The sequence below is a fragment of the Rhinolophus sinicus genome, linkage group LG06 (genome assembly GCF_036562045.2).
Source record: "Rhinolophus sinicus isolate RSC01 linkage group LG06, ASM3656204v1, whole genome shotgun sequence".
NCBI classification, from domain to species: Eukaryota; Metazoa; Chordata; class Mammalia; order Chiroptera; family Rhinolophidae; genus Rhinolophus; species Rhinolophus sinicus.
Window position 1 is genome coordinate 116,157,674 of NC_133756.1, and position 18,873 is coordinate 116,176,546.

At 50.3% G+C, this 18,873-nt stretch overlaps 1 protein-coding gene across 4 annotated transcripts in view; it reads right to left on the reverse strand.

Annotated features, from left to right (window-relative positions):
- Positions 1–617: 617 nt before the first annotated feature.
- The window catches only part of USP35 (ubiquitin specific peptidase 35), a 28,497-nt gene continuing 10,241 nt past the window's right edge, over positions 618–18,873 (reverse strand). For all 4 annotated transcript variants that reach the window (XM_019726381.2, XM_074335706.1, XM_074335707.1 and 1 more), the window contains 7 exons: positions 18,429–18,530; positions 16,730–16,888; positions 12,344–12,537; positions 5,534–5,627; positions 4,489–4,595; positions 2,760–4,026; positions 618–1,789 (listed from right to left, as the gene is read on the reverse strand). In XM_019726381.2, coding sequence (XP_019581940.2) covers positions 1,622–1,789; positions 2,760–4,026; positions 4,489–4,595; positions 5,534–5,627; positions 12,344–12,537; positions 16,730–16,888; positions 18,429–18,530 — 2,091 coding nt within the window. In that variant the 3' untranslated portion in view covers positions 618–1,621. The remainder of the gene's footprint in view (positions 1,790–2,759; positions 4,027–4,488; positions 4,596–5,533; positions 5,628–12,343; positions 12,538–16,729; positions 16,889–18,428; positions 18,531–18,873) is intronic.

Below are 18,873 nucleotides of genomic sequence, written 5' to 3' on the forward strand. Positions count from 1 at the left end.
TTAAGGGTTGATGACATTTGGACCAAAATTCAACTCCACCTATAGCACAGGCGGGCAGCCCTTGAAGCCCAGACCTGGCCACGCCACCACCTCTACCCCTGCCTCCCCACTTTTGTTCTCCCAGAGGGACGGGCAGAAAGGGGCTCCTGCATGCCTCTCCAGCTCCAAGAGCGGGACAGCACCAGTGGGGAGGCCCTGCGTCCCAGCTTTCCTCCTGGCCTCTGCCCAGGAGAGGCCACCCACCCCTAGGTTCCCAGCGAGAAGGGAGGAGGAACCGGGCATCAGCAGTAGCTGTTTCTCAACAGTCCATAGTCTGAAAACATCCCCAGGTCCTAGGCTCCGCCCCACTGTCGGTGAGTCCCCTGCCCACACCCCATTGGGCAGCCTGTGGACCCGCCCAGCCCTGCACAGGCAGTGGGCTCCTGCTTCTCTGGAGAATGAGCCCGCTCGCGCCTGCCTCTGCCCTCTGGGCCCTCCCCTTGCATTTACGGAGCACGGCAGTGGAGGGTGCTTTCACCTCCTATGGTGCGTTGCACAGGTCAGTGCGCAGGGGTGTACCCTCCTTATTGCCTAGACATCAAGAAACGGGGGGTATGGAGGACAGGACAACCCTAAGGTGGGAAAGGCTTCAGAGAACTAGTTTTATTCCTGTTTGAGACCCCGGGTCTCTTCTCTCCATAGAAGGGGTACAGCAGTGTCAGGGCACATGAGGTCAGTGGCTACTCGTCACCAGACCCGCCCCACCAGCCCCCAGGCCGCTGCTCTGCTGGCCACCTGACGAGGAGCCGAGCCAGCCAGCGTTCCTCAGGACAATGGCTTCATGAGAAACACACGTATTTCCAGTAAAATGAGGATTCTCCATCTCAACCAGACGGGGGATGCAAACGGCAGCATCTCAGGCACTGAGGCAGGCGAAGGGAGAGGGGGTTAAGGGTCTCCCACTGTGACGGGGGCTGTCCGCACCTCTATGCATTGTCACTTGGTGTCTGCTCCTGTGTCGGGGTACTTCCCACCTCTACTCTCAAAACAAGGACAAACGGTGCAGGCACCCACGCACGCGCCTCTGAAACCCCCTCAGAGAAACAAGGAGGTAGCCAGAGCTGAGCCCGCTTCTTTGTGCAAGGGCGTGGATCCCACTCTGCTTTTCATACTATAGAGTAATAGGATTGTCTAACAGGAGCTGGAAGGGAAATGCTACTTGATGGCAAAACATTGGAGCTGTGACGTTCAGCCCTGTCGGGAGTGCGGGGGGCAAGGCCAGTGTGCATCTAAGCTGCTTCAAGTTGACCAGGACACTTGGGTGTAAAATCCTAAGGGGGCTGATGCCAGTGACAGGACCGGAGGCCCAGGTTAAGGGGCTTGGCTCTCACCTCTGTGTCTGAGTCTCCATGTCACCTGCAGGCTGAGGACTGGTGTCCCAGAAGTTCCCTCTGCACCCTTCTTTCTAGTCCTTGGAAGGGCCTGCCTTCAGGACTGGGCCTGCCTCCCTCGTAGCCCATCTGGCAGGGTGCCTCTCCCAGGACCTGGGCCCCCACCCAGCTGCCAGAAGAAAGGGGTCAAGGCCTCCCGTGAGGTTGGCTGTGACACCCACAGGTAGAAGCAGGCCAGGGATGGAGTCGCATTAGAAGACCAGTCTGTGGAAGTCACCGCCATTGCCACCTGCAGGGCTGCAGCCCCCAGGAGAGCCTTCATCCTCATCCTTGTCTTCGTCAAAACCCCTCCCCCAATGCGGAGATGCAGGGAGTGCCGAGATGTAGGCCGCCCTGCTCCGTGCCTCCTTCTCCTGCTCCTGGAAACAGAGGCAGGTGGGAAAGGAAGCTTAACGCTCAGGCTCTGAAGCGAGTATCCTCCCTTCAAACCCTCCCCCAACACCATCGGGCTCAGCAAAGCACTTCTGAGTGTCGCCTTGCATCCCCAAGGCCAAGCGCAGAGGAGCCACAGCTTCTGCCCAGCTGAATGGGAGACTAAGTGGGATGGACCCGTCCTTCCAGCCTAGATCCAGGCTACAGAATCACTCTTCCTCCTCCCACTAAAATCCCAGCTCCTTGGAGGAAAGGAACTCATTCATACTAGGCTGTAATAGCCGACAAGGGCATGATGGGCACCAGGCAGCAGGAGGTCACGTCCCAGCACACGCGGACCTCGCCACTGGATTCCCAGCACGGCTGTCCAGCTCTGCGCCTCTCAGGGCGCTAGGAACACACTCGTCTGTGAGAAAGCGCTTCCTCCTCAGCCTGGCCCTGCATCACCTGGACAGCCTGGCAGGAATGTCCCCACCCCGGGTGCCGCCTTCCCCACGGAAACACTGACTGCCCGTAAGTCCCAGCGTGGCTACTCCCCCTCCCCCCCACTGGTCAGAGCCCTTGCTGTTCCAGTTGCTAAGTATTTTGACACGACCCTTGACACTGAAGAGTCGAAGGCCCTGTGACAGAGGCGGTCCCTGGCGAGGGCAGTCTGCCGGGTGCCACAGAGGCGCTCACTCTGCTCGCCCACTAGATTCTTCACTCACAGACCCCACGCTGCGCCTTCAGCACACGTTCGAAAACTGGATAAATAACAATTATTCAATGTCTGTTCCTCTGAAGTAAGGGGTTCTGTCTGTCTGGCTCACCAATATAGCCCTGCATTCGGTGGCCGATGAAAGGACGAGAAAAAAAGGAAAAGACTCAGAGAGGAGCAACCACTTCTCTGAGCCCGGAGTGGTGCTGGGAAGCCCCTCCCCCCGGGAGCTCGGATGGCGTCCTGGCGGGTCTGCTCACCTGCAGGAAGAGGATGTTGTCTTTGGAAATAGCTTCCATCAACTCTTTGTGGAGCGTGGGCTCCGTCCGGCCTCGGGGGGAGGCTGGCTCAGCCTGAGCGCCCTCCCCTGGCCGCTGCCGGTAGAAGAGCACGTAGGCCGTGTCCTTGGGGAAGAAGGAGGTGATGTTGCTGACAGACTCGAAGGAGGAGAAGGATACCCTGGTGTCGTTGAACAAGTACCACTGGTGCTCGGGCTCAGGCCTGTCGGCCGCTCCCAGGGAAGGGCCCGGGCGGGCGGCGCCCTCGCGGGCGTAGCAGTAGTAGTGACCGCTCTCCGAGGACACTCCGGAGTGCACCACGACGCTGCACAGGTCGTAGGCCTGGCCCTGGCCCCCAGCCAGCGGCAGGCGGAGCAGCAGGGGGATGGTGACGTCATCCAGGATCTTGCGGCGCCGCATGGTGCGCAGGTCGAAGGAAAAGCGCAGCAGGGTCAGGATGAGGTAGCGCGGGCCCTGGCTCAGCTCCACCACCTTCTCCGCCTCCTGCAGCGAGGCGCACGACTCGCAGTAGTAGCGGTTCTCTGCTGTCAGCTTCTCAGGGGACAGGAAGTAATTGACCAGGTCCAGGACGGAGCGGGAGCCCTCCGCAGAGGCGCCGGTGGCCCTGGGGGTCCCTGGGCCCAGGCCGTCCTCCTCCTCCTCAGTCTCTTTCTCAGCCTCCTTCTCGCCCTTCTCCTCCTCCACCTCTTTCTCCTTCTCTTCCTTCTCCCTGGTCCTTACTTCCTCCTTCTGCTCCTCTCGCACTTCCTCCTGCTCTGCTCTCTCTTCCTTTGCTTCCTCATCTCTCTCCACCTTCTCCTCACGACTGCTCTGCTCCCCGGGGCCCTGGGCGCTCAGGCCTTCAATGTCCAGGACAGGGTGGGGGGCGTCCCCTGTGATGCAGTGTTTCCTCTGCCTCCGCAGACCCACCCTGCTTGGGACGTGGGCCGGGGATGGTGGCGGGGGCTCCCGGGCCCCCACGCCCTCTGCGGGGAGCATCACTGAGCCCAGGCGGCGGTGGCGACTGCGCTCAGGCGGGGGGAAGGCGAGAGAGAGGTCCGTGAAGGCCTCCTCCCTGGAGGAGACATTGAGGCAACGGAGGCAGCATATCCGAGTCACAATCTTGCCTCCGAACATCTTCTCCACGGAGGTTGAACTCGGGCCGGGGGGCTCCTCAGGTGGGGACGGCGAGCTGGACTGCTTCAGCTTCTGGCAGATCCGTGTCCCCGTTTTCTCCTCTTCGTGCAGCCTGGAGCAGGAAGCACGGGGTCTTCGTACACACATGGATCCATTTCCAGTGACTCATGCCACCTACCTTACTCAGCTGGCCATACAGTCACACATGCAGGAGTATTCACAGGCAATATACATATGTGTGCAAAATGGCATCTGTGCACATGCTACATACTGCATACAGGCACACAAACCTGTCACGTACATATCTGTGTGCAGATGCCCCCGGAACTGTGACGAAAATACATGTGCCCACTCAGGCATGCACAGCGCAATATGTATACACGCACACTTACCCTCCCAGGTCACGGTCCCAGTCAGCATCTCCCCCACTTCCCTCACACTCAGCCCCTGCCCCCACACTCATGGCACACATCTCCTCCGAGCTTCTACAACTGCGATGCAGCACCCTCATTTCCGGGAAGAGGCAAAAGAGCTTGAAGAGGCGGCGCCTTCCCCGGGGCCTCGCCTCCCTTACCGATCCAGGAGGTATTTCAGGTACTCTGAGCAGTCCTGCTGGGTGCCGGGGCTGAACCAGGGTGTCCAGGATGCAGACAGGAAGTTCTCGGGAGAGATGGCAGGCCGCTAGGACCAAGACAAGTGAAAAGCAGGGTCAGGAGCAGGAGCAGGAGCCGCTCGCTAACCAGCTCTGTGGCGTGCTAGGCCTGAGGGTCTACCTGGGAACTGGGTGCCCCAAACTTCCCAGCCTCCTCACAGAAGTCCTACCCCCGCCAAGTTGTCCTCGACCCAACCCATCTCACTAAGCCCTACAGCCACGAGCAGGGCTCACAGAGATGAAGGGTCCTCTAGCCATGTGTTCCCCCCTGACGCTCCTCCTGCTTTCTCTCTAGGCCCCTGCTCACGGCCCTGCCCTGGACCTAACACCCCCTTCCTCCCCATCAGAAGCTTAGCTATAGAGTTCAAGTCCCAGATGCTCCTGTTCTACAGTGTCCCCTGTTCCGTGATGTCTTCCCAGTGGCCCCTGCCCATCAGAATCGCGTTCCCTCCCTTGCATTTGTACCACACACTGCATTTCCCTGTTCAAGCTATAATTGTTATCTGCAGGCCCGTCTCCCACCAGACTGAGCTCCACGAGGGCAGGCACTGCTGCTTACCAATCCCATGCCCCCACACGGCCTTGCCTCATGCCTGACCAAGGGATTTAGGTGCCATGAGGGCAGAGACAGTGGACAGAACAAAACGGCCCTCCGGGTGCCTGGCAATGTGACTGCTCAAAAATGACAGCAAATGACACAGCGACACCTAATGCAATGGACTGAACTGCTGACGGGAGAACGTGCTGATAGACAGCACAGAAGAGGGTTTCGGAAGGCACCCTCTCTCCTGCCGGGTAAGGGCACTCAGTCAGCCCCATGGGCTTCGGCCATGAACCCAGGCCAGCCTGGAATGGACTTTAACCACTTACACCAGGAAGTGGGGGCTTACAGCCAGATGCAGGCAGGTTGTGGAAAGGGTGTCCACCGGAACTTCCGCCTCACCACGCCCGACACCCAAGCACTCACCTGGCTGTGCTCCAGGAAAGCGAACAGCCACTGCAGTTTGGTCATCAAGGGCTGCGAGTTGTTCTCCGTCAAACGGAGCACACAGTGTCTGAAGCTTCAAAATAAAGCAGGAGTCCAGTGTGAGCGAAGGGCACCCAGGGAGCCTCCACTCAGCCGTACTGCAGGCAATGGGGCCTCCAGGCTAAAGGCTGAACAGACCCTTGTAGCACCAGTCTGGGCCAGGGACCAGGGAGGAGGAAGAGGTGAACAGCTGGGTTTGGCCAATGAGGTGATCCCTGAGGCCCCTTCCACTTCTGACAGCCCATCCAAGAGTCAAACAGTTGAATGTCCTAGGTCCTGTGCTCCCAAGGTTCTAAGGCTGGAACTCTCTGGCATCCTCCAGAGTCCATGCCAGTGTCATTACTGGCCACTCATACCCTTTGCCCTACTTCCCCCGGAAATGGTTTTGGACCCTTTTAGAGCACCAGGCCTTGTTCAGACATCAACCTTCCAAGTGACAGCCCCTTCTCAAGGCCCCTGCCCCTGCCCCTAGGCCCACCCCAAGTTGTTTCCCTGCCTTCTAATGAGGGAAGCAGGCATCACTGTGAGGAATGTGCTCAAAGAAGATGCTGCAGGGGTACTAGCTCCCAGTGACAGGTGAACAACTGATCCTCTGGGAGATGGGAAGGAGCCCCTCCTGACACCCACATTCCCCGGGACAGGAAGATTTCCAGACCCAGCTTAGTTCCTGTTCTCACAAGAAGCTCTGGGCGGACGGGTAAGACATCTCTCCCACCTAAACCCACTGTGTAGAACAGCGCTACCAAAGTGGGCTCCACTTAGCAGACTGTGATGAAGTTCAGAGATTGAGCATTTAGAAACTTGTGTAGCAATTTGACATTGCTATGACCATACAAGCATAAGATCATTTTTCTGGTAAGTCGTTTTATTATATTTTGCAAAAGTAAGTCTGCAGCAGACTGGAAATTAGAAACACTAAAACTAGTTCAGCAGGCAGTTTGAGAAGCACAGCAGCCACACATGAGCAAGTCCTAGAGATCAGCTCCAACCTCCTCCTACTGGACCAAAACCTCGGAGAAGAAAGCGAGGTCATACTACATAAGCCAGAAGCAAAGCTTACTTTCACTGACTTTTATTAAAGATTTCTAAGTATGGTACTATTGAAAGAATAATTAAATAAATCAACAGAACAAAATAGAGCCCCAAAATAGTATACTCATCTGATCATTGACAAAGGAGTAAAGGCCATACAATGAAGCAAAGCTAGTCTCATCAACAAATGATGCTCGAATAACTGGTCATCCACATGCACGCACGCATACACAAAATGAATCTAGACACAAACCTTACACCAATCACAAAAATAAACTCAAAATGGATCACAGAGCTAAATATAAAACAAAACTCCCAAAAGAAAATATAGACGAAAACTTAGATGACCTTGGGTATAGTGATGCCTTTTTAGATACAATAAAGACACAATCCATGAAAGAAATGATTCATAAGGTGGATTTCATTAAAATTAAAAACTGCTCTGCAAAAGATACTATCAAGAGAATTAGAAGACAAGCCAGACACTGGGAGAAAATACTTGCAAAAGACACATCTGATAAAAGGACTATTATCCAAAATATACAAAGAACTCTTAAAACTCAACAATAAGTAAACAACCCAATTAAAAAATGGGCCAAACCTCTTCACAGATACCTGACCAAAGAATATATGCAGATGACAAAGCACATGAAAAGATATTCCACCATCATATGTCATCAGGAAAATGCAAACCAAAACAACGAGATGCCACTACATACCTATCAGAATGACCAAAATCTAAAACACTGACAACACCAAATGCCCAGCGAGGATGTGGAGCAAAAGGAACTCGAATTCATTGTTATTGGAGATGCAAAATGGTACAGCCACTTTAGAAGTTAATTCAGCAGTTTCTTACAAAACTAAACATACCCTGGAAAACCTCCTGAAGACTAGCTGAACAGAAGTCCTATAACTAAGGATATAAAGAAGAAGTCATATGGAGACTGGTAGGAGAAGCAGAAGCATGAAACAGGCTGACCCCACACCCACATGTGGTGGTTAAGAAACAGAAGGGATATCTCAGCTGTGGAGGTTTCCCCGGAGGAGCAAGGGGTCCCAGCCCCACACCAGGATCTCCAGCACTGGGATCCAGTGCTGGGAAGAGAAGTCTCCCTAATTTCTGGCTCAGAAAGCCCATAGAGATTGTGGCTGAGTGAGGGGGGGTGGGGTATTGGAGTCCCAGGTGTCCTCTTAAAGGGCCCATGCATGATCTTACCCACTGACAGACTCACTTGCTCTGAGCTCGAGTGCTGGGGCAGCAGCTCAAAAAGTGCCAGGGACATAGGAGGAGGAACTGAACTATCTGGCTGAGGATGAGGGCTGGAGGGGCAGGGGTCAGGGCAGCTCAGTCCAGGGACAGAAGTGCCAGCAGATGCCACTGCTCCTTTGTTGAGCTCTCTGCCCATCCAGCCAGCAGGCACAAGCAGGTGCCAAATCTGAGCTCTCCATCAACCTAGTTAACACCATTCACCCTGCGCTGGTGATCCCCTGAGAACCCACCTCACCCAACCCAAGTATGTGGCCAGAACCTCTTCCAGTGGGTTTTCTACACAAATGGCCTGTCTCACCTCACGCTGCAGACTAACCTAAAATCTCCCAAAGGTCCACAAACCCCTAAAAAGCAGCATCTGGCCTCAGCATGCCACATACCTCCTGCTAAGTAGCCCCAAGCCTGGCACTAGTGGCAGCTGGCCTTGGTTTGCAGCTTAGCCTCTCTGAGGCATCTCCAAGCCCAGCACAGGCAGCAACCATCTGCAGATAACTTTGTAGCTCCTATAAAGTGGCTCCAGGCCAGGCACAGGCAGCAGCTGAACTTGACCTGCACCAGAGCCCTGCCAAGAGGCCCCAGAACCAACATACATGGCGGCCAGCTTCAGATCACAACAGAGCACCACCCAAGCAGTTCCACAAACAATATACCCAAAGGGTGAACTTGGCAGGCACTAGAGCCCTGCTAAAGCGAATCATGCTCAGTGGGGCCATTCCTCACAACCAGTCAGCCTGAGGGTCAATCCCACTCACTGATGTACCAACAGCAGTCAATGCTCAACTACAACAGAAAGGCACACACAACCCACACAAGGGACACCCAGTAAAGGAGACCAGAAAGACTGTGCCACTGGGCCCCACAGTACACCTACTTCAGTAAAGTGGCAGGATACAAAATTAATATTCAGAAATCAGTGCATTTTTATACACCAATATAAAAATGCACTGATTTCTGAATATTAATTTTTTTCAGAAAGAAATTAAGAATAATCCCATTTATAATTGCATCAAAAAAATAAAATACCTAGGAGGAAATTTAACCAAAGAGATAAAAGACCCCTACTCAGAAAACTCTAAGACACTGAAGAAAGAAACTGAAGAAGATAGAAAAAAAATGGAAGGATAGGAAGAATTAACATTGTGAAAATGTCCATACTACCCAAAGCAACCTACAGATTCAATGAAATCCCTATCAAAATTCCAATGTCATTTCTCACAGAAATAGAAAAAACAATCCTAAAATTTGTAAGGAACCACAAAGACCCTGAATAGCCAAAGCAATCTTGAGAAAGAAGAACAAAAATAGAGGAACATTATGCTTCCTGGTTTCAAACTATATTACAGAGCTATCATAATCAAAACAGTATGGTATTGGCATAGAAACATACACACAGATCAATGAAACCGAATAGAGAGCCCAGAAATAAACCTACCCATATATGGTCAATTAACATACAACAAAAGAGCCAAGAATATTCAATGGGGAAGCGCAGTCTCTTCAATAAATGGTATTGAAAAAAACTGGACAGCCACATGCTAGAGAATGAAACTGGACCACACTCTTACACCATACAAAAGAATCAATTCAAAATGAATTAAGATTGAATGTAAGACCTGAAGCCATCTGACTCCTATAAGAAAACATAGGCTATAAGCTCCTTGACATAAGTCTTGGTGATGATTTTTTTAAATTTGATAGCAAAAGCAGAGGTAACAAAAGCAAAAATAAACAAGTGGGACTACATTAAACTAAAAAGCTTCTACAGAGCAAAGAAACCACCAACAAAATGAAAAGGCAACCTATGGAACAAGAGAAAACATTTGCCAAGCCATGTATCTTATAAGGGGTTAATGTCCAAAATATATAAAGAATGTATAGAACTCAATAGCAAAAAATAATCCAATTAAAAAATAGGCATGGGATCTAAATAGACATTTTTCCAAAGAAGACATACCTATGGCCAACAGGTATATGAGAAGTTGATCAATAACATCGGGAAAATGTAAATCAAAACCACAATGAGCTATCACCTCATACCTGTTAGAATGGCTCTTATCACAAAGACAAGAAATAAGTGTTGGCGAGGAGATGGAGAAAAGGGAACCATCCTGTACCGTTTGTAGGATTGCAAATCTGTGCAGCCGCTATGGAAAATAGTATGGAGGTTCCTTAAAAAATTAAAAATAGTACCTTATGACCCAGCAATTCCACTTCTGGGTATTTATCCAAAGAAAACAAAAAACTGACTTGAAAAGATAGGGGCAGCAGGTTAGCTCAGTTGGTTAGAGCGCGGTGCTCTTAACAGCAAGGTTGCCGGTTTAATCCCCACATGGGCCACTGTGAGCTGTGCCCTCCACCCCTAGATTAAAACAACTACTTGACTTGGAGCTGATGGGTCCTGGAAAAACACACTTAAATAAATAAAAGTTTAACAAAGAAAAGATGTAAAAAAAAAAAAAAGATATATGTACCCCATGTTCTTTGCAGCATTATTTATAACAGCCAAGATATGGAAACAACCTAAGTGTCCACTGAGAGATAAATGGATAAAGAAAATGTGGTGTGTGTGTGTGTGTGTGTGTGTGTGAGAGAGAGAGAGAGAGAGAGAGAGAGAGAGGAATATTATTCAGACATGAGAAAAAAGGAAATCCTGTCATTTGTGACAACTGAGTAAACCTGGAAAACATGATGTGAAGTGAAATCAGACAGACAGAAAAAGATAAACAATGTATGATCAAATTATATGTTGAATCTAACAACAACAACAACAAAAAACCCACCAAACTTATATAGAAAACAGATTGCTGGTTGCCAGAAGTGGAAGGTGGTAAGTGGACAAAATCAGTACAGGTGCTCAAAAGGTACAAACTTCCAGTTATAACATACATAAGTCCTGGGGATGTCACTATATTGTACACTTGAAATTAATACATTGTCAATTATATCTCAATTAAAAAATAATAAATAAGAAGCAACCTCTTTCAATAGCAAAAAAAAAAAAAAAAAAGACTATCCAGAGAACAAAAAGCCAACCCAACCCACAGAATGGGAAAAAATATTTGCAAATAGTGTATCTGATAAGGGATTGATTCTCTTTATATAGAGAACTCAAATTCAACAAAAAAACAAACAACCTGATTAAAAATGGGCAGTGGACTTGAATAGACATTTCCCCAAAGAAGACATACAAATGGCCAATAAACAAATGAGAAGATGTTCAACATCACTAATCATCGGAAATGCAAATTAAAACTGCAATGATACCACCTCACACCCATTAGAATGGCTACTATCAACAACAACAACAACAAAAACAGAAAGTAAGTGTTGGTGAGGATGTGGAGAAACTGGAACATTGCATTGTTGGTGGGAATGTAAAGTGGTGCAGTCACTGTAGAAAACAGTATGGAGGTTCAGGAAAAAGTTAAAAATAGAACTACCATATGATCTAGCAATTCCATTTCTGGATATACACTCAAAAGAATCGAAAGCAGGGTCTCGAAGAGATGTTTGTGCACCCATGTTCAGATCATCATTATTCACAACAGTTAAAACATGGAAGCCATTTAAGTGTCCATCAATGGATGAACAGATTACCAAAATGTGGTTTATATATACAATAGAATATTATTCGGCCTTTAGAAGAAATTCTGCAACGTGCTACAATATGGATGAACCTGGAGGACATCCACTAAGTGAACAAACCCAATCACAAGACTGTAGGATTCCACTTATATGAAGTACTTAGAATAGAGACAGAATCAGTGACAGAAAGTATAATGGAGGTTGCCAGAGGCTGGTGGGGAGAGGAGAATGGAAATCTGGGAAATTATTGTTTAATAGGTACAGAATTTCAGATTTACAAGATGAAGAGTTATGGGATAGATGGTGGTGATGGCTGCACAACAATGTGAATGTATTGAATACCACTGAATTGTACACTTACAAATGTTTCAGATGGTAAATTTTATGTTATATGCATTTTAACACACACACAATTGGAAGGGAAAAAGATGTCTACTTCTGTGGCTGAAACCCTGACTGATTTTTAAGTAAGCCATAAGTTAGGTAGCCATTGACAATGAAGATTTTGTTTGTTTTAGTAAAAGGGCAGGGCAGAGGGGGGTTAATACCAGAGTGAGGGGGAGTTCTACTCTGGAAGACACGACCCACCCCACAGACTCCAGAAGTCAGTGATGTTTACCAGCCCAGCGCCTGCAGCCCCCTCACGAGTTCCCATCCAGTCTTGACCTACTGCCTTGGCGGGAGGCTGGAGACCTCTGGGGCCACTCTCCTGTCCTTCATGTACCCACAGTCCTCAGGGAATTATGCCAACAATGCAAAGCATGATTCAGTTTCTCCAAACCCCCATCCCCACCTTCACACGCCCGGGAGCCCAAAGGAGAGAAGCAGAGGCACCCAGGGAATTCAAAAGCAGCACCTACTCAGAAGCCATGAACAAAGCCTGAAGGACGCTATTCACGTAGCACGTGTTGCCCAGATTGATTAAACCAATCTTGCCCGTGTCTGACTTGGCCATGAGCCGGGGGTAGAAGCCAGCCAGCTCACTCTTCTGTGAGGTCCAGGCATCCTGCCCCAGCAGCTGCTTGATGCGGTCCTCATTGGGAACGTGGAGGTCCTGAGGAGAGAACAAGTCAGCAGGAGAGTGGGCACCAGGGTCAGCTCTAAAAATGTCACCTCCTCCAGGAAGCCTTCCTGGACTACAGCCTACCCCACACGCACCCAAGCACATTCCCCCACAAACGTTCTAGAAATGGGTATGAATAGCCACGAGCTTTCAAACTTATTCTAGGTTCTCACCTTGACATGTGGGCCTTCTACATGATTAATGTCGAACTGCCTTAAGAAGGTGGTAAAATCCCCATTTGATAGATGAAAAAAACTGAGACTCAGATAAAGAATTTTGCAGGGACATACAGGCAGTCAGAGAAGAATCTGTAGGTTCTTAGAAGAGCCCAGGGTCTGTGTCTAAGCCATGACAGCACTGGCACCCAGGCCACATCCAGTGGTGTCGACATTTCAGTCCTAGTCCGATTCTCATCCTCATGAGCTGTCTGACTGTGGTGGTCCATGTGCCTCTGTGACTCAGTCAGTTAACCTCCCTGGGCCTCAGTTTCCTCCTTTGGCAAATGAGGACACGCCCACCTGATGTCCGTTTGGCGCACTACACTTGCACACAATGACACTCCTACTTTCAGGTTTACAGAGTCAGCCTTTTGGAATTAGTCACGCCCCACCCACACCCCAGAACTTAATCCTACAGTCAGAATGGTGGGAGGTCCAGGGGTCTGAAGTACGGGTCCCCAGTCACGGGCTCAGGGACTACACGCTTTCCCACTCGTTATCCTTTTTCACATTAAATAGCTGCACCTAAAAGAATATTAGCACTGGTTCTAATGATGATACATTTTAAAGAAATGTACCTAAGCACGATTAGAGTTACTTCGTAGACTTAGGCAACATTCTTGACAGTTCCTCTAGCCCTGCTCTTATTTCCAGACCCTGAGCAGTCCCTACGTTTGTCCAAGGCTCCAGAGCTTCAAACCAGATTAGCACCGACAGCACACATGCTCTGGCCACTGCAGGTCTGGCTCCAGCAGTGGTTTAACCCTTCTCCTCATTCATTTCTCAGGATCACTTATCAGATTAGTTAGACAGCTCTCACAGATAATAAAAAAAAATGTAGGAGCTGCCAGAGGGGAGATAAGACGGTATGGCTCAGTGTCATGTCTCGTAGACCATTCTTTTATCTTCGTATTGTTCCCTCTCCAATCCCCACTCCACACAACATGAACAAATAGGGACGAAAAAGCAGAGAGAACCACACACATGCACACACGCACACACAGAAGACCCAAAAATATCCACACTCAAAAAAAAACATCAAATGTCATCTTCCTAAAGCAGGTAACTTTGTCCTCTTAGGAACATAAAACAAGAACGTCCAAATCACTCTCAAGCTCCTAATGTTACTGGAAATTTACAATGGCTCCCTTAGCAAGGACCACAGCTCCCAGAGAAACTGCCATTACCTGATACAACTGCCTACTTAAGAGAACTTTCCAGAATTAACTTATAAAGGAGCCTGTATACAAAGACAGAATATATGTATTCTGTACTCCTAGAATACATGTGAAAATTTTATAAACAAAATCCTGCAGAAAATTTGCTGTCTTGCCTCTCAAACTGCCTTGTACCAACGGGTATTCAAAGCCTTGGGGCAAAAGTAGCAACCCTTCCTGGACATATATGCTCTAATATTCAAGGAAGAAATGTATGTTCATATTAAAACAAATATAATTATGAACTACATCCTTCAGTCTCTGAGATGAAATGAGATATTTGAGAAACTCTAAGCTTGCGTCAGGCTACTGGGGGTAAGTCCCGTCCTTCCTCTGACGTCAAGTCCTTCAGCGGAAGCGTTTGAAAAGCCCAGATCTGCTCTGGTTTTCAAGGCCCTCTGCTCTGCTGATCTTACTGGTCTCCACTCTGCTCCACCATGTTCCCACCCCCACCCAGCCCTCTGCCAGTCCCCAGCCTTCAAGGTCTAACCACTGTCCTCTCTCTAGCAGGGTTTCCGGGATCTTCTCAAATGGGGTCCCCACACTACCTGTGCCTGTGCTATAAAGCCTAAACCCCCGCACCGAGTGGTACAGGTATTGGCAGACTCACCTTGTCCCCTGGACTAGACCACAGCCCCTGGTGTGCAAAGCCTGGGCCTCACTCAGCGTGGGTTTCCCTCAGGGCCCACCGAGGGCCTTGCTCCCTCCTCCGGTTCACACCTCCATGACAGCAGGCTTCACACCACAGTCACGTGCACTCACTGACATTTACTGGGCACAGAGACCAAAATGACGGGGTCCCTTGCCCACCAGAAGCTCACAATTAGCAGGAAACAGTAACAGTCACGTCCAATACGTGGAAGTCCTGTCTCCTCTGCTCATCCACCTCGTGACAGGGAACTCACTACCTAGCAAGGAAGCCCCTGCTTTTGTAGGTGCACACTGACTATTAAAAAACACTTTTTCATGTTAAGTTGAAAACACTGAGGCGATCCAAGTCAATGCCAGAGGTATTGTGTGTTGTCACCAACTTTCACTCACAGTAGATTGTTCCCTTGTATGTTTTGTAATTTTTGTATTGAAAACTCATCTTCAGTAGAATCTTATCTTTGTGGCTTGAAAGCAGTTTCATTTCCATTTCTACTAGGCAACCCTGGGTATTACAAGCTTAGGATCACTTTTAATGTTAGTTTCTGAGCTTAGGGGTCCCACAACCCCAAAGATGGTATGAATTTGAACCCTTAAACCAACATGAGAGCAGGCCACTGATTGCAAATTTCTTTTTTTCCAATTCAGAGCCCAGACCAAGCCAGAAAAGTTTCCTTGATGTCTATTGAGGACCATGTGTATATTTTTTCTAGATCAACTCCTGCGAACGGGCAAGCCTTTCTTGGGTCGTGGCTTATGTGGCCTCATAGTGCTAACCCCCTTCTAGGGGCGGGCCCTAAGCCTCACCACATGTGCCCATCAGCTCAAGCCACTCCGTGACTGAGGTCGGCTGTCGTACCCACCCTCCCTCCACATCCCAGGACGAAAGCATCACCTCTCACTTACCATTCTGGAACTCAGTTTTCCTTTTTGGCCCCTGGGGATTCCCCCTTACTGTCTTGCAAGTTCAGCTATGTACTTAAAAAGATGTTTGTTATATCTTAACAACCATTTCTGGTATTTTGTAAGTGGGACACTTTTCAGGTGACCTGTCTGCCCTGCTACAAAAATGGAAGTCACAGGAGAGACTCTGAAAGGGCCTCTACCTACCCACACATCTTCCACACACGCTTGGCTCTGCCCTCTGCATCAAGCAATCCCGTCCTGCTCTCTCTCACTAGCTCCATGATTTTGTACAAGTCACCAAATCTCTCCAAATCTCATTTTCCTCATCTATGAAACTGAAGTAACAATAGTATCTGCTCGACAGGCTTCTTGTGAGCATGAGAAGAGAAAATATACGGGAAAACGCTGCCAAATGTGGCGCTATCGACGGGTTGGTTACTGTCCTAGCAACCCAGCCGCCTAATTCAGAAGCCTTTCTCCCTGTAGCCTCCTCCTCTTACTGGAGACGAGCTTTCCCTCTTCTGGTTCCTCACTGCTTGTGGCTAACCCTCTCAGGCAATTCATACACTGCTTAGATCAGTTACTTTTATACAAGTGTTTAACCCCCCCCCCCCCCCCCGGCTGAAAGCTCCTCAATGGAGGTGACTCATGCCTGTGTCCCCAGTTCCTAGCCTGGGCCTGGCACATAGCAGAATCAGTAAAATCACGTGAACAATTAATTATAAACAATCCCTGCTGTGGCGTGCTCATCGTGGTGGGAGAGACAGACACACAGTGAGTGACAACATGTGGCAGAGGAAGGCCCCAGGGCTGTGGGAACCCAGAGAGACCTTGACCCAGCCTGCTGGTGGGAGGAAGGTATTGAGAGTTACCCGGGAAGGCTTCCTGAGGGAGGTAACACTTGAACAGAGCCTTAAAGGATTTGTAGGAACGATCCAGGCAAAACAAGGGTTTAGTTAGAGAGAATGGCATATGCAAAAGCTCAGAGCAGTCATGAGAGAGGATGAGCCGTGCAGGGAACGGCAGATGGCTCAGTGTGTCTGAAGCACAGGATGGACCAGGGGAAGTGATAGAGATAGCCAGGGACCAAATGATGGGGGCTCCCCAACCTGTGGCATGGCCCTGAGCAAGGCCCCAATAGACACTCTCTCTCGTCAGAGTGGGGCGAGGGAGCCGTAGAGGGCTGTCACTCACCTTGATGGCCTCCATGACAGGCTCATACAGGTCCGGGAAGCCCGGGAACCGGAACACCATGCAGTGGACCAGCTCTGCCAGCTGCTCCAGGCAGCTGGTCCCAGAGTTGGAGTCCTCCTTGAGCAGAGAGGCCACCATGGGGGGGATGTGAGGGAGAAGCTGTGAGAGCAGAGTGGGGTTAGGCTGAGACATGGGAAGGTGGTCACTGCTGAAGACACCCAGAGCTCCCTGAGACGTCTGCTCCCTTGACCACATGGGGCTCTGAGCTCTGCAGGCAGGTGACTCTCCTTACAAGATCTGTGATCTTGGATGCCCTGCCTCAGTCTCTTCACCCATAAAATGGGATCTATAATTCCCTCCTCACCACAGGGAAGGCCTGAGCCCAAGCCTAAGCTTCACAACCGGCCCTGCCCGAAGGCCTGAATGAGCAGGGCTCCCCTGCCCACCCAGGAGTCATGCTGGGGTCGCAGTGTGGCCAGCCAGCGGGCAGCCTGATAGAGCACAGGTGGCCGCCCGGGGGGCAAACACCATCATTCTCTCAGCAAACATGCATGTCAAGCATGTCACCCTCACAGCGACTTTACAGGGCAGTGATTATTATCCCCATTTTCTAGATGAAGATGTTAAAGTTCGTGAGGATCCGTAACCTGCCAAGAAGTTCACCGTGGGTTATGGGAGAAGCTGGGGTATGAATGAGGTCTGTCTGAATCCAAAGCCTGTTTCTTTCCTCTGAGCTATGGAGAGTTAAGTTTCAAACCCATGGGGGTGCCACACCACAACGTCCCAGGGATGGACAGAGGCCACAGGAACTGGGAGCAGGGGTGCCCAGGAGACGGATGGAAAGAAACCCCTATCTGTCAAGTCCCTAGGACGTGGCAGGCTCTTGACAAATATTACTTCATCTGACCCCCACCCACCATCCTATGGATTACACCCCTGTTTGGGCTCTGAAAGATAAGGGCTCAGCCCAAGGTCACCACATCTGGCAAACAGCAGAGCCGGGACTCAACCCTAAGTACCTCAATCTCTGGGTCTGTGCTTCTCCCACTGCAGCAAAAAGGGAAGCAGGGAGTTTCTGCCCTGACCAGGGGCCATCAGAATCAAGGGCCCCATCTCAGGTCCTCAGAAGGCAGTCCCCCAGGGCCACAGTCTGTCCTTCCCAAGGGAGGGCCCGGAAGCCAGCAGAAAGGGGCCTGAGCTGGAGGCCAGGCCACCTGGGAGCTGGCAAGCAGCAGGGTACAGGAAGGGCACTGGGTCAGAAGTTAGATCAACATGGGTAGAATCCTCCCTGTACTTCTCTCCAGCTATGTGTCCGGGACAAGTGACTTAACGTCCTGCAGTTTCCTCAAGTGAAAAATGGAGAAAATGACAGAACCTCCTTGGGAGGAGTTGCTCTAGGAGTTGAATGAATGAACCTATGAACTGCCTTTAGCATTGTGACTGGCACACAGCTCGCACCCAGGAACCATACACTGCCATCATTCGAGGCCTGTCGTTCCACTACCAGCCCATGGTGAGGCCATACAAATTCTCTGGCCTCAGTTTCCTATCTGTAAATCGGGGTCCCAAGTATCCTACAGTCCTAACATCCAGGGCTTCGAAGGCTTGGCCTTCAAGCCCCAACCCCTTAACCCCCAACAGAAACAGCATGTCTGGCCTCCAGCCAGACCAGTGGGGATGCAGTGGGATGGGCCCTTACCAGGTGGAAGGCCTCGTGGGAGTGCTGGAAAGTCAGGAGCATGTACTTGAGGACAGACAAAGCAGATCCCCGGACAATGGGGTACAGAAGCTTGGAAAACACCTGAAAGAGAATCCCTGGTCAGGAGTGCCCCAGGCCTGGCCCACCCAAGGCCGCGTGCAGCCCCACCAGCTAGAGCTGACGCAGCAGACCCAGGCCTGAGCAAGAATAGAAGTGCTCAGAGGCCTGGGTGGACAGACAGATGGTGAAATGGACAACTATACTTAGATATCTAAGGGATGGACAGACACACCAAAAGTAACATACACATGCCTGAATGACTAGTCAGAGGAATGAATGGGGGAACCTGAGGCCCAAAGAGAGACAGTGAATTGTCCCAGGTCACAGTGCGCTTGGGTGGGGGTGCCAGTGCGCTGCCCTCAGACCTGCACTGCCCCTGGCAAGA